Source organism: Fukomys damarensis, unplaced genomic scaffold (assembly GCF_012274545.1).
Source record: "Fukomys damarensis isolate Sample0158 unplaced genomic scaffold, DMR_v1.0_HiC HiC_scaffold_39, whole genome shotgun sequence".
Lineage (NCBI taxonomy): Eukaryota > Metazoa > Chordata > Mammalia > Rodentia > Bathyergidae > Fukomys > Fukomys damarensis.
In genome coordinates, this window is record NW_022900951.1 from 52,867,699 (window position 1) to 52,883,866 (window position 16,168).

General features: G+C 37.5%; 1 protein-coding gene and 1 pseudogene across 4 annotated transcripts in view; one reads left to right on the forward strand and one right to left on the reverse strand.

The window, feature by feature from the left end:
* Ophn1 (oligophrenin 1) overlaps positions 1-16,168 on the reverse strand; it is a 418,396-nt gene that overhangs the window by 157,187 nt on the left and 245,041 nt on the right. For 3 of the 4 annotated variants that reach the window (XM_010632184.3, XM_010632183.3, XM_010632182.3), the window contains 4 exons: positions 15,639-15,729; positions 12,977-13,010; positions 12,383-12,445; positions 11,378-11,452 (listed from right to left, as the gene is read on the reverse strand). In XM_010632184.3, coding sequence (XP_010630486.1) covers positions 11,378-11,452; positions 12,383-12,445; positions 12,977-13,010; positions 15,639-15,729 — 263 coding nt within the window. The remainder of the gene's footprint in view (positions 1-11,377; positions 11,453-12,382; positions 12,446-12,976; positions 13,011-15,638; positions 15,730-16,168) is intronic. The other variant, XM_033760228.1, reaches the window with a different exon arrangement.
* Positions 360-438, forward strand: LOC117284796 (annotated as a pseudogene).

A 16,168-nucleotide genomic window follows, 5' to 3' on the forward strand; every position in this document is an offset into this window, starting at 1 on the left:
ATCTTTGAAAATTTACAATACAAACATTTATATACTTTTTTTTTGGTACCAGGAAACGAAATCAGGAATTTGAGCTTGCAAGGCAGGTGGAGGCACCACTGAGCTAAATCCCTAGCCCCCGATATACTTTTGATATAAAAGTTCAGTCTCAATCATGTAGGCATTGACAAAGATATGCCTAAACCAGATTCCAAAAACTTTATTATAAGAGGGCTGGGGATTTAGCTCAGTGGTTCCACCACCTGCCTTGCAAACACAAGGACCTGAGTTCAATCCCTGGTGCCAAAATAATAAAATAAAATAATTTATTATAAGTGTGAACCCAACCTTCAATTTTATCCTTATAAGAAGCGACTCACATCGCTTCTCGGCCTTTTGGCTAAGATCAAGTGTAGTATAAGAAGCGACTCAGACAATGTTGTCACAGTAGCAGCCTTTCCTTAGTGGTCCGAGTAACAAACCTTAATTTGCTTGGTCAGAAAACTGTTCTGGTAGCCTCATGGAATCTTCGTTGCCAAGATACAAACCAAACCTGATTCATAAAATTCCCTGTTTAAAACCTTTCTATGGTTTCTCATTGCTACTATACCAAATGATAAAATCTTAACCACAAGTAATTAAGGCCTTGCAGTACATGGCAACAGATTAAGACTGTCAGATTAATACAGGGTGTATAGTTAAATTCAATGTCACATAAACAATGGTTAATTTTTTTCTATATAAGTATGCCTAAACCTGTTTATCTGAAATTAACATTTAAGTGGGTGTCTTACATTTTTACTTGGTATATATGGCAATCTTTCCCCTTGTATCTTAATTCTGAGTACAAATCTGGGGGGTTCGCAGATCCCGTATCTAATACCCTCACCGAAGCCTGGAAAATTACAGCCATTAAAACATGTGATTCATCTCTGCAGGAGGCTGTTCAACTATGAAACTGAACAATTGTGCTCAAGAGTAGGAGTAACTTCTAGATCATTAGTAGCTACACTTTGGGCACCAGGATGAACAGACTCAGAATATGCGAGAATTTCAGTTTGATCATATCTTAAGACTGACTTAGAACCTCTACAACAGTTTCTTTCCCTCCACACATGCAACAGCCTGTATGCATTGAGTGGGTCCTGTCCTGAGGATTCCCAGCCACATGGACAGTCGTCAGTCAACAGAACTGCCCGAGGAGTGGAAGTCTCTTAGGATAGACTCTGAATAAGGTAAAGATAAAAGGAAAGAAGATAATGATTATATGTTTATGTGAAGAGAGTGGCAGAGGAGGGGGTTGAACACATAAACCACACACACAGACACACTACAGAATCTTTCTTTGGACTTTACAAAAATCTAGAAGGTATAAAGTACTTGATGTAAAAAGGTACCCAGAGATACTGGTACCCACCTGGGACTGTGCAATAGGTTATCTAATGGATTTGTCTAGGGCCTCCTTGGAAAGATTGAAGTTGATATTGAAAACAGAGTCCCTGCCCCAAAAGCCTTGCTGACCTTCTACTTATGTATAATTTCTTAACATTACTATATTCAAGTAATATGGTGGCAATAGTTTCTGTCTCAAATTTCAAACATTCCTAGGAATTTCAGAGAGAAGTGGAGGGCATAATGGCCCATAGTCAAGTCCTATTAAAATGCTAGAAATTCTAGATATAAGTGTACATGTGATTTTCAACCAATATTAAGAAACAGTCCCTCTCTCAAGATGCACACAGTAAAAAAGAACAGATATACCTAGAAATACTTACATCACAGCAGGAAATTCACAATAATAGAAACAATACAAAGTACACACCTGGTAGAGCAGAGGAGGTCATTAACTGTTTTGGGATAAATTTAGTTTTGCCTTCAAAGAATGTCATGCTATGGGAGATCAAAGCATACTATCCAAACAAGTGAAGGATTGTGGAAACGAGACAGGTAAAAACAAACAGATGCGATAAAACCCTCTGCCATCCCTGTATTTATTTGCCTAAAAAACAAGATACCGATTTACACAAAAGGTATCCCAGCCCAGCCCCCCACCTACCCACCCAAGAGAGAACAAAGGTTAACCACTGAAAACAACTTCAGGCCTTTGTATCAGTCTGGAGATGGTACTTATAAATTCTACACTCACAACCTTAATTAATTAACCTTACATATCTGCCAGTTATCTCCTCTCCCACAACTTGCCACCCCTAGAACTCAGAGTCCTTCTCTTTTGTCTTGTCACTTCTCTACAATTTGTCAAAGACTTTATATAGGCCAGAATCCAAGACCACTTCTTCAAGAATCACTCATTTCCCAGATGTCTCTTATATATGTATATCTTATGAAATACACAGGTTAATAAAACTCTGTTGATAATCTATCTTTTATTATGGGATCTATTCCAACTCAGATTTCATGAGGGTTTGAAAAAAACTGTCTTCCCCTACAGTATCTAAACACAAGTCACAGGATAAATGAACAGGAATTCACAGGTGGACAGATAAGAATGCAGGACAAACATAGCCTGACTTTTTTTAACCAGGTATCAAAACTCAGGATCTCATGCTTGCCAGGCAGGTGGCTGTGCAGCTGAGCTAAATCTCCAGCCCGCATTGTTTTATTCTCCCTCTGAGATGGCAATTTCTCTAGAGGAAAACCGCAGCATGATCTAAAAGAGAACGAATCAGAAAGATGAATATCTTGGGAAGAATGATCAACAGAAAAATAACCAGGTAAGAACATCTTACTAGAAAGTTGCATGTGATCACCTGGCAAGCAAAGGAACAGCAGAAAGATCAGACAACATTCTCCTGAATCACACACCAAAAAAATAATTTCAATACAACATGCTAGGTGATATGTATAAGAACAAATGTTTTCGAGATTTGGAGTTAGTACAGAAGAGTAAAACATTAATTGCTTTGCCTTAGTTCTGAAGTTTATAAATCCTTCCTGTTAACTCTGTCCATTATTTGTAGGATCTATGCTTTCAGTCATGATTTATTTATTTTCTTCATTGTATGCTATTGTGTTTTATAGATACACCTATCATAAAAAGTAAAATTGTGAATGTAAATACAGAGTTATTAACCCATTAAATCAATTTAGAATGTGTACTCATGCTAAAGTGGGGCTCATAGGAATTTTTATTCAATAAATATTGTTGGTTTCTAATTTTTGTTATTTTTTTTACTCATAAAGGCATGTAGAACTTTTCTAAAGGTATCTAGCAATTAATTACTTGTACCATTATTGGGATATCCATAAAACAGATAAACATAGAGCTACAGTAGATTGTTCTATGCTTAGCACTATCACAAGTTTCACTTCATTGGTGATATCATTAGTTAATTAATTAAAGCATTCTTTCATTCATTCACTCCACAGTATTTCCTGTGTCAGTCACTGGGCTGAATATTAGGTTCCTTGAGATTCACATAAGACCTAGTGAAGCAATATGGGTAGAGAAATACTAGAACATACACTACAGTAATTCTGTTAAACCACATTTTCCAAATGACAACCTTGATCTACCAAAGACTGATTAAGCATTTCCTAGCACCTTGATTAACTACTTGTACTTACAAGAGTTCCAGTGTGTGCTAATGGGAGAGATTTTTATGGAAGTGAATTGATTGTCACATTTTAAGTATGTATGAATAGGCAGCAAAAAATATGAGAAGGATGAGTGAAAAGAACAAATAAAGGTAAAAGGAGGTAAACAGCCATAGACATTAATGTTTAACATATAGTAAGTATTCAATAACCATTGTATGAATCAATGAATGAGATGACAAGAGCCATAAGTCGATGAGGAGGAGGAGGAGGACGAAGGGAGTAAATAAATTAATGAACAAGATAAGCAATAAAGCCCAGAAGAAAATGAAAACCAGTGTGTTCAAACAGAACTCATAAGGTATATACTACACATTAGATAAAGGAAGGCTTTTATCTTATCCTGAAGTTAATATGTTTTCCTTATATGTTTCATATCAACACTACAAAAGATCTACGTTTAAGGAAGAAGCAGTTAGCAAGATGTAGTAGCATATGCCTATAATTCCAGCACATAGGAGGCTGAGGCAGGAGAACTACCATGAGTTTGAGGCCTGCCTGAACTACATAGTGAGTTTAAGCCCAGCCTAAACTGAAGAGCAAGATATTGTCTCCTAAAAGGTCATACATACATTCATACAAGTTGTTTATTCCCCCAAGAGTAAGACAGGTTTTTCTTTTCCAGTTGTCTATATTGTTTTACATCATGATGTCATTAGTGGAGATCAACTAAGGTTCCTAATCCTGGGATATTCCTGGTTTATTCTGGAAAGAAAAACTATGACTACATCTAGGAACTATAGCTACTACTTGACTCTAAACTCCATGAGAGCAAGGATTTTTTCTGTTTTGTTCATTGTTGCATAACTACTACCTGACAATGTCTGGCATATAGGAGGTACTCAGTAACATATAAGACATGTTCAGGCATAGTTTATTTGCCTGAAATGGCTGAAAATAGGGGCCATAAAACTGCCAACAGAAATCAGGAGAGTAAATTCATTGTTCTAGGCCCAAAATCCCTTTCCAGTAGATAACCTGATAATATAAAAAAACTGATTTGGGACTAACACTTTTTTTTGAGACAGGGTCTCACTATGTAGTTGAGACTGACCTGGAACTCACTATGTAACCCGGGCTGGTCTCGAACTCACAGCAATCCTCCTGCCTCAGCCTCCCAAGTACTGTGATTACAGGCATGTGCCACCATGCCCAGCTAGGAAATAACATTTTATAAAAGAGTACAGTAATTTAAAATAAGAGACTTAATAGTTATAAGAGAGGCCACAGGAATGGAGTCAATTGATTTAGTGGAGAACAAGTTTCCCCTGAGAACATTTTAAATGATACTCTGGCTGCCAAAGAATTAAGACAACTTAAGAGAGCTTGTTCAGGCCATGATAACAAATTATCATCAGCTAGGTAGTTTACCAATAACAGAAACTTATTTATCACAGTTCAAGGTTCTGAGATCAGGCACCAGCATGGTCAGATTCTGGTGAGGACTCTTTTCCAGGATGCAGGTTATAGACCCTTCGTGGTATCTTCACATGACAAATAAAACAAACTAGCTCTCTTGCCTCACAGGCACTTATTTCACTCATTAGAGCTCTGCCCTTATAATCTCATCTAATCCCATTTCCTCCCATCTTAGTTACTTTCTTATCACTGAGACACAATATTTGACACTCTCAAGTAAAGGAAGAGAGGTCTGTTTTGGCTCACAACTTGTAGAAATTTCAGTCCACAATCTCAGCTGACTCCACGACAGGGTGGCATGGCAGACAAGAAACAGCTCATGGCATAGCAGCAGAAAGCAGAGACAAATCAAGGGAGAAGACACACCCTTCCATGCCATACCCCCCGGTCACCCACCTTCTCCAACCAGGCTTCATCTTGCAACATTACATTTAGATATAAACTCATCAGTGGATTAATTCATGATAAGTATCATGCCCGCATGATCCAACTGCCTCTTCAAAGTGCCACGAATGAGCACATGAGACTTTGGGGGGATATTTATACCTTAGGCCCCTGCAGTTAAGTTCCAGTACCCCACCCAATATACGATGCAGCCCTGAGAAACAAATACATTAAGAGACAGAGCTGGGAGAGAGAAACCGAGGTGCCAGGACGACCAATGCTGGTGCAACCAAGAAAGGCACAGGCCAGTCCCAGGCACTGATTTTTTGCTGGCAATCAATTGGGGTAAAGGCAAGCTAAGTGCAATTTCTATGGAAAATAATGTAAACAAGGCTCGTAAAGGGCAAGACAAAGCATTCTCAAATTGGGAACAGACTAGACAAAATATATGGTTGTAATTAGAACACTGTCCTTCTAGTCAGTAGGTTTTAGTTATGGGAAGAGAATATGAGTGCAAGTTACTCTGACTTTGGCATGTAGGCTTCAGCCAGACTCACTTATATAAACAAGCCAATTGTGGGGTTAACTCTTCACAGCCTGTTTTGGGCATAATCAATATTACAGTCCTCTGCACATTTAGATATAAATCATAACACCTCCCAAGGGGCCCACCGCCTAACACCATAACAACGATGGGAATAGGTTTCAACACATAAATTTTGGGAAGGGTAGAGATACAAACATTAAATCTATTAACAGATGATAAAAAAGAAAATGTCATCCACTATCAAAAGGAAATGATTTCTACTCCTCTTGAGAAAATCAATAAGAACATGACAACAGTTATGTGTTAATAATTAAGATGCCCTGTGCTTATTGATGGATCCCAAAAGGGTAGAACCAAAAATGACTTCAAGATCCATTAAAAGAGTTTCTCAAAACTGTGAATAGATTGATATATGTGTTAGATAGACTGCTAAGCCTCTAAAGATGTCTGCATCATAACCCATAAACTTGTATGTTGGATCACATGGCAAAGGCGAACTATGGTTATAAATGGAATTAAGGTTGCATGTGGGACTGTGGAATTAAGGTTGCAAGCGGGACTGAAGTTGTTAATCAGTTGGTGTTGAGATAGAAAGATTATTCTGACTATCCTGATGGATTCAATGAAATCACAAATCCCTCGTTAAAGTGGGAGAGCAATGCAGAAGAGGGAGAGTGAAAGAGAGGGAAACAGGAAAAGGACTCAGTCTAATGTTTGCCATAGGGGGACAAGAATCCAGGAAAAGCAGACATCCTCCCAAAGCTGCAAAAGGCAAGAGAACAAGAGAACATAGTCCCTTCTTCAGGAAGAATGTAGCGTGGCTGACATTTCACTTCTAGCTCCCTAAGACTGGTTTAAGTCTTGTGACCACTAAACTGAAAAGAATGCATTTGTATTGTTTTAGGTCACTAACTTTGTGCTAATTTGTTATAGCACCAATAAAAAACTAATACAAACAATTCCCTGGGTACTTATTCACAGTGAGACAACTGACAGACTTTTACCAAATCAGAAACCCACACAGGGAGCAGATGGAGTATTGCAATTGCCACATTATGGCAATGAAACAATTTATTTTTTGTAAATCATAACATCTCTGAGGCACAAATTCCCATCCTACCTTTTACATATTGGCAAATACTGTACCAGGAAAGAGCAGTATGTCAGCTGGGAACCTAAGATGAATTTGGTATCAGTTATTTAGGTCATAAGAAAACATTAGAAAAGGAACAAATGTTCACATTACAAACTTTATTTCTAAGAGTTTCTTAAAGTCTTTCCAAGCAGAAATAATTTTTAAATAGCAACATTAAATATCTATTGATAAATTAGTCTTTCATACTACTAATTCAAAACAAATATGACATGTAAATAATGATTGTATTAGAACAGTAGAGATAGCTGTGGTTAATATATTGAATGTATATATTTATTTATGAAATATAAGATGCTAACATATAGATGCAAACACACACACACATATGGAGATCTGGATTTAGGAGTAAATTTTTTTGATATGTATGAAAAGATAAAGATTCCACTATACAGAAGTCCCTTTAAATATTAATGCACAGAGTTCAATTTCTGCAGCTCCTGACATAGAATGTGGTATCTTTTAGCTTTATTTGCTAGGAAACTTTGCATTTCTCCTTCAAAGAACTCATATAATTTGAACATATTTCTGTTTAATACATTACCTATTTTTCCAGATAGAGTATGTATCAGTTAAATGTTAAAGTTCTCTTCAGATATTAAATTAAGTGATTCACATTCATTACAGAAAGAGAAAAAAGTCTACATTTTCAGTGTATACATTCCTAATTTGTTATATATGGTTATATTAGGCATTCCATTTGGTTTCTGAAAGGTATATATATATTTTCTAATATTATGAAGTAAGTTAAAATGACAATCTTATATACCTAGACAGGAAATGAAAGTAAGACATGAATATCTTAGCAATAATTTGTTATTTCTATCACTATGACAAATCCTCTCTGCTTATCTCATAGGCCTCTGTCATGATAACAGTACTACGGGAACAATTTTTTTTCTGTGTGTATTTTCCCAGTCAGGATCAACTTTCTGAAAGAGCCCTGTAAATATATCTGATCTCCTTGCTATTTATTTCCCATCTGACTCCTTTGCTCCAGCTAGTATGAAATATTAAAGTTTCTAGAGTACAGCAGGATGGTTGAGTGTATAATGACAATGGCAGGCATTTTCATTAATGAGATAGCTATGGACCAGTAATAATGAAGAAGAAAAATTCTTAAATTACATATCAAACTGTCCCTGAGAATATCAGATTAGCTTCTCTGTGCCCAAAGTGGCTTACAATGGACTCAGCACAAGGGAAGGCTCCCCCATCACAGTCTGTAGCATCTATGAAAACAGAGTAATGTGCAAATATCTGAGGTAGGCAAGGAATGGGACTGACCAAAAGACTGCTGAAAAACAGTTATCATTTGCCATGTGTCCTCTTTGACTTTGTAGTCTGCATTTTATTATGCAACAGACTGATTTTCAGGTAGGGGGAAAAGAGAAGGCTTTAGTAAAAAATAGAAGTTCACAGTTTACATGTTAGAAGAGTTATCAATAAGGACAGAAGTCTTTGGGTTGTTTGGGTTTTTTAAAAAGTATCTAGAAGTGTCTATTTGACTGGCACAGAACATGAGACATAAGGAAAGAAGAGAGGAAGGAAAAGTACACATATAACAGAAAGTGAATGTTCTTGATCCTGAATAAATCATGGTGGGTCCACATGCAACCAAGGTAGCAAGCCGCTATTAAGGAAGGAATAGATTATGAAAGGGTGAAAAGAAGAAAGAGCACTTTGAGGATCCCAGTGCAAGTCCAAGATGACACAAAAGGAAGGAAATTTAGAAGGAAGGAAATTATAATTAGATATTTTAAGCTAGCTGAGACAACTTCTTGGTATAACATAAGCCCCGCAATGGTGGGAAGTAGTAGTGTGTCCGCTGCTTAATCCACAGCCCAAACCATAATGCCTGCTCACTGGTAAGCACGCAAATATTTTCTGAACAAAAGATAAAATGAATGATGGTCATCACCAGATCTAGGATTTCCTAGATTTGAGGCAGGGATCTGGCTTTATACATAAATAAGGAAATTAACACTTTTTAATATGTCTATAAATATTCATAGTCAGACCTCCCTAGAAAATGTTTTACATATTCCTGAGCATTCATATTTGGAGGAAAGCATTGAATAGATGACATAAGACAACCCTGCTATTTTTTTTTCATATTTGAATCAAATTGCACTGCCATGTGTAATTTGAGGGAACAATTTCAGTCCTATTAAATTCCACAAGAGAATCAACAGGATGCTTGATGTGGCATTTGTGAGCTTATTATATAACAAGTAGAAGAAAGTGGTGATAGTGGAAAAGAATTCTAAACAGAAGACCTTTGTTCACTCATTTTTGAGAGCCTGAATATCTTGGGCCATGCTGTTAGTTATTTTACATATTTTAAAAAGTCTTTTTACCTAATGAGATGAGTTATAAACTGGCCAAGAATAAGGCAACTTAAATTTTTGAGGTACTAATGGTATAATCTGTAACACAAAATCAATACACCTGTTATCGCTGGGTCTGCAGCATATTCAAATGGTAATAGGATTGTTGATGATAAGCCATGCATCACAAAAAAAGACCAAAAAATATGTGCTTTAGTCAAACTGCATCTTTCCCCATTCCATTTGTTTGCTAACTCTTTGTAAAAACTGAGTTTACCAGATACTTCACCACCACTCTCAAAACAAGGAAAAGCAGGCTTACAGAGAGGAAAAAAATGAGTTTTAGTCATATTTATGTCAAATGTAGGTATCTGCAGAATAGCTGTGTAGAGAGATTTTGTGCAGAGATTCTTATAATGATGTTCTGAGTTATGTTTTTTTACAGTATGTTATACAGATAGGATCCCTCTGATGTATGCTACATGCAAGATAGGATTGAGAAGCATAGGTACAATGGGCAACTACAAGCATCAGTTTAGAGCTAATGAAATGATACCTGCAATGGAGATTTTAGTGAGTTGTCAGCACACGAAAACATACAGAGCAACTTACACTATACTCCCAGCTATGGTGGACTAAATGGTACCAAACTTGCCCTCCTGCTGTAACAATTAGAACATCAGGTAATATACATGAAGCCACTCTTTACTTTTGTTAAACAATGGATAGCACAGGACTATTACTCTAGGAAAAGACAAACAAACTGTATGGTGGCCACACCTGTTACCTAAAAGCATACACATGTATTACTCAGTTGAAGAAACAAAGTTCAAAGTTCTGGGAGGCTGATACAGCTAGAATTTCCAGGGCATAGTACCAGAGAAGAGCTATGTAGAGAAAGAATTCACAAAAACCTCCCTATGGGTATCCTTGAATCAGTCACTGAACACAAAGGTATGAGTTAATAAGCCTAGAGTGAAACTCCACAGCCTAGCCAAACACCACCAGAAAACTTTAAGGCAGAAGATTCCCAAAATGCACAGAGCTGGGATATATCTGTGTTCTAATTAGTAAGAAAGAGAAAAGAAGAGAGGTAAGGCCTTACTAGCAGGTTTAAGCTAGCCAGTAAATACTTTGGCCTCTCAAAGCTTATGAAGAAGCCTTGAATTGATTGAGCTGACCCTCAAATAACTGCCTACCAACAAAATTCAATGCCCTTTTAAAGTTAACAAAATCAAAACACTCAAGTCATTCAGCATCCAAAAAGATAACTAGACATATATCACACGGAAAATGTGACTCATAACCAGAAAAAAAAAGAAAAATATGGAAAAAAAGAAGTAAAGGGGAACAAAGATAGGACTCTGGGAAACAACTAGACATGATTGCAAAGATAGGAAGAAAAGGATCCAGAAAGAGGCACCAACTAGGAATAGTGTAAGATGTTAGAAAAATGAGGAAATTGTTGGGACATGGAAAAGTGAAAGGAGAGATAACAGCCGTTTCTTCAAGGTAAAATTGTTCCTCACTCAGGGTGGGCAAAATATGTGTACATTTAACTTTCAAAAACATTTTAAAAATATGCTATAAGTGTGGTAGCACCTGCCTATAAGCACTACCTATATGCGAGGCTGAGGCAGAAGAACTGCTTGAGTTCAGGAATTGGAGATCAGCGTGGGCAACAGACATTATTTTAGTATGTGTGCTGCAGAAATGGCACATGGGAAATAGAACTAGACCATGGCTCAAAAAAAGGAAAATACTCTACAGCCTTCCTTAGCAATGTCTCCTTTATCTCCCAGTCACATTTTTTTTTAACACATAAAATACTCCCAATAAGAATGATGAAATAGGGCCGGGGATTTAACTCAGTAGTGCCCATGAATGGTCCTGAGTTCAAAACCTGGTACCAAAAGAAAAAAAAAAGAATGATGAAATTAAAATCGTTACCAAAAAAGGCATTCAGTAGCTTCTGAACTTGAATATTGCTACCCACAGTGCGGTATAACCCTTCTGTCTTGATCCCTAGGAAAAGAAAATCAAAGTCAGTTTTGTTTACATAGCTAGAATTTTCAACTCTCCCAGGGTAGAAGAGGGAAGTGCTTGTACAGAGGAGCCAGTAAAGCCAGGAAGGGGACTCCATAGTCTCTTCAAGTTCTCCAGCCCTCCTCCATGACAGAGGAACACTACTAAAGCATTTCCCTGTAAACAATCATGCTTTTATTTAGATTGTACCAAGCCCTGTCAATCTGAACAGAAGAGAACATATTCTATGGTAACCAGAAGCATGTCATTTGGTGGGTGGCAGCACATAACTGAGAAGTATGTGGCCACGTTGAAAAGGAGTTAGGGTTTAATTGCAAAAAGAGAAAAAAACAACTCTTAAGTTGTTTCCAAGCAATGATAGAGGTGGAGAGGGCCAGAACATAGTAGCTGTAAAAGGAAAAGGTCATTTCCTGCACCCAGAAAGGCTGAAATGTATTTTTCAATGAAAAAAAGAAGCTTGGTCTATACAGTAAGCCCACCCATATTCTAAATACCCTCAGAGTACCTTGAACCAGGAAGCAGGTTGATTCTATACACACTTGAGTTTACCTTTGTACTCGTCAGTTTTTAAAACAATACATATTGTGGCAGAAATTGAACACTGCTTAGGGCAGAACCATCATGACAATGCTAGAGGAGCACCACATACCAGTTTGGACTAATTTATAAAACACTCAACATTATCTCTTTAAAAGGAAGGAACCATAAATTATCCAAGTATGTTTAGATACTGGTTTAGAATTTGCTAAAATTTTACAAATTGTGTTCACTGCACAAGGTTTATAGATAATCATCACTGTAAAGATGGGTACTGACCAATACATATCATTGCTCCCTTAGTGAAATTGCCCCAGACCAAACTGGAGTGACCAGATTCAAACAATGACAAGGCTGGGGTTCAGATCTTACCTTTGGTCTCAATGATATTAATGCACTTCCTAACAAACTTGAAACCCACTTCATTCAGCTCCACTGTTTCAAGCAAAGAAAAGCACAGTTAGATTATATTGCAACAAGTGTCACCTACCAAATAGTTAATGACCATGCCAAGGAACTACTATGATGGAATGAGGGGTTAACTGCTTAATGAGGGGTTAACTGCTTATTGCCAATCACCCTTACATAGAAAGATCCTTTTATTCAGAGGAAATTTAGAGTTTTAACTCTTATGACACAAATTACCTTTATTTAGCCCTTTGTATTTATATGTGCTTTAAGCATGAGCAATATCAAAGTGAAATGTTAGCCTGCACATGCACACAATTTCTGTTATATGTCTAGAAGAAGGACATAATGTGTTTATCTGTATCATCATCACAAGATAAAATGTGACTTCCATAGTTCAATGAACAGATAATTTAAAAAACAAGGTTGAATTTCATTTCACACAGAATTTTCCATATACAGTCACACATTAATAGTGCATATCATTAATGATAGCATTAACCATGACTGGGATAGCCCACAGATTATGCCAATACAGCAGAAATTTGAGTGACTTACTTTCTTCCTGTTTTGTTATGGGGCTGTGGTATATCTACAAAAAGAAGAGAAACAGAATGTGCCATGGCCATTGTGAATCAGTATGGGTATGGAGGGCAAATAGTATTAAATCTCTTTCTCAAGCTATCCCAGCAATATCATTAGATACTCCAGGGCAGTGACGATGAAACTTTTAGAGATGAGTGCCCAAACTGCAACCCAAAACCCACTTGTTTATCGCAAAGTGCCAACACTGCAACTAAACCTGGATACTGAGGTTTTAGTTTAGAAATAACTCATACATTAACATCTTTTGTCTGAGAAGAAAACAAATAACACACATACCGTAGGTTTGCCACCACTGCTCTAGGGCCATCAGAAGGAAAACTGGTCTAAACAGAATCATCTTTGCTCACATCCCTATAAAACACTTTCATGATCCCTGAAAACTGCATTGGATTTCATTCAGTTCATGGAAGTAGAAAATGTGCCCAATTTATCTTAGACATTTACTTATATAATACTTAGACCATTTTTATGATGGAACAAGAAAACATGGGTAAGGGATAAATGACTTTTTCATGGACACCAGGGTAATGGGCACAAATGGTAAACTTTAAATGTTTTCAACAACAATCTCCCTTCCTAAATACTAGATAATGGATGCTTCTCCTTGGAAAGGCAAGAGTCCATGTGAAAGAGAACCTTGTATTTATCAAGATTTCTCTATGTTGTTCTGAAGTAAGCATTATGATAGCTGTAATTGAGACCAAAAAGGAGACTCCTGAAATCCCATCTTGGCTGTGCCTCTGTTTCACTAGGCATACCCTCTTCATTTTCTATATTTCAAATTTTCTACTGATAAGATAATCAGGGTTGCAAGAGATATTTTTTGAAGACCCAATCTTCTTTGGATATTCTAATCAAAAGCACGCACATGGTATATAAGACCAGTGTGTGGGAGTGTATAGTAAAACAACAACATTAGCAATGTGAGGCTGCAGGAAGAAAAGCCCACTATATGCCATCTGTTAGAGTCTGATTTAACAGCCTCTTTTAAAATAATATTTTCTATATATGGGTGTATACCCATGGGTACTTCAATGGGAGTTTCCACACTAGCCAGCCTTTGGTGATGCCTTTATGAACAGGAGTCTTGTGAAAAGTCTACCATGATCAAGCTGGTGAAGTTCCATATTCAGTGGGCCCATATTCTAACATCACTCTCCACAAAGAGCCATCTATATCCTTTGATGTATTAAGACCTACAGGGAAAGCAACTGCAGGACAGGGAAGCAAGAATTAAATGCCTCGTGGCACCTCCTTGCATCCTCCTAGAGAAATATCACCAGCATACAAAAGCCAGGCATCAGGTTTTTAGGAGGTTTAATGTCAAAGCCAGGCTTATCATCAGAAGCACTTTAATGACAGAACCAGGACTCGAATCTAGGCTTTTGCAATTCCAACACAAGGAAGCTAATATTATTTCATATGCCACTAATAGGAAGCTTGTAGAAACATACTGAAGAGACTCCTTTTCAATGAATTGTGACTGTTCATATTAGTCTGTTAAGGATAATCACTAACCCTTTTAAGGGATTACTTGTCCACTTGCCTAAAATATTCTAAGTGGAGTATCCTGGGATACAGAATGGAAACTCCATCTCCTCCACCAGCTTAACTCCAAAAAAATAAACTGATTGAGGCTAAAGGGAAGGGAGGATGATGAGGAGGGAGGAGAAGGAGGAGGAAGATAAGGGGGAGGGGGAAGATGGGGAGGAAGAGGAAGAGGAGGAAGAAGATTTTGAATAAAATCTTAATAAATGTTTATTTAATCAGGACAATTAGTTTCCATCCTTCGGTAAGAACACATACTAATTTTATAAACTGAGAAAAGCCTAAAGCTACAGTCAAACACTGGAACAGAGAAGGTGATCATAGAAAAAAATCCCTTGCCCTCTCTGGAACTCAAATTGCCTTACTTATTAAGACCTATGTCTTGTTTAGAAGGGAAAGAAGTACAGCTTGCAGCCCACATTCATTTATTTTTTAGAAATAGAAAATTACTGTATTTTGTAAGTGAAAATACTACTACTAAAAACACAATGCTATAAACAGAATGGTGTCTTTTGTTTCCAAAGACTAGTGATATATTAGAATGATTCAAAAAATAGTAAAAGCAAGATATTTTGTGGCAAACGTTAGAGGTAAAGTTAGGACTATAATCCATGAGTTATCTCAGTAAACACTGCAGCCACGAGCACCACCAGCAAATATTCTCAGAGCAACTGGGAAATTAATTTTAACACATTTGTGATGGGTTGTAATTTGTATGTCACATTGCTGGGGTATTTGAACCCCTAGTGGTACATGCACACCTCTCTTCCATCAGGTGGCTTTTTATTAATTTTATTAGTAAAAAGACCAATAAAAGTGATTAAATTTGTTTGTACCACCAGTAGTACAAGATGCCCAATGGGGACTGTCATGCACATACTACCAGTGGTTCAAGCTGAGAGGAACATGTTAAACAAGAGAGGTGGAAGCCACGAATCCTTCCAGTTCTAACGTTTTAAATTGAAAGTATGACCATCTAATTGTGTTAGACTCACAAAGACCAGTAGAGGGCAGTCATACACTGGCCTATGCTACTGAGATCTCCCCAGTGGCTAAGGTAACTTACAGGTTCCTTCCCATCCATGGCTTCCATCCATAGCCTTCTGTTAGCTTCTGAAAGAGCCTGCAGAGTGATGGTTCCGGGCCTGAAGAAAAAACTTACAAATTGAAAACAGAATTCACCCACGATAATGGAGTCTTAAATTCTAGGGTCCCTATCTTCCCTGGGAGGTGACCAACTGAGCAGTCACCAGCCTACAAAATTATAAGTTTTCAAGACTCTCTTTGAACCAGAAGAGTAAGGGGAAATTTGTAGAGATGAGGAACTTTGTGGACCCTAGGGCAGGTGGTATGTTGTTGTCAGATATCAAGGTCAGGCAAGAAACAGGAAGGTGGCTCTTAAAGACACCTTACCATAATGCTCACATAAAATTGGCCCTGTTATGCTACAGCCAAACTGAGGCTCTCTCTACCTTCATCTCATTGGAAGCCAGCCACTTAGTCCAGGCTCTTGGTCCAGGGGTGAGTATGTACATCATAGACACATTCACCTGTTAAGAAAATGGCTCTGCTTCTACCACCTAGGATGTCCAGGAA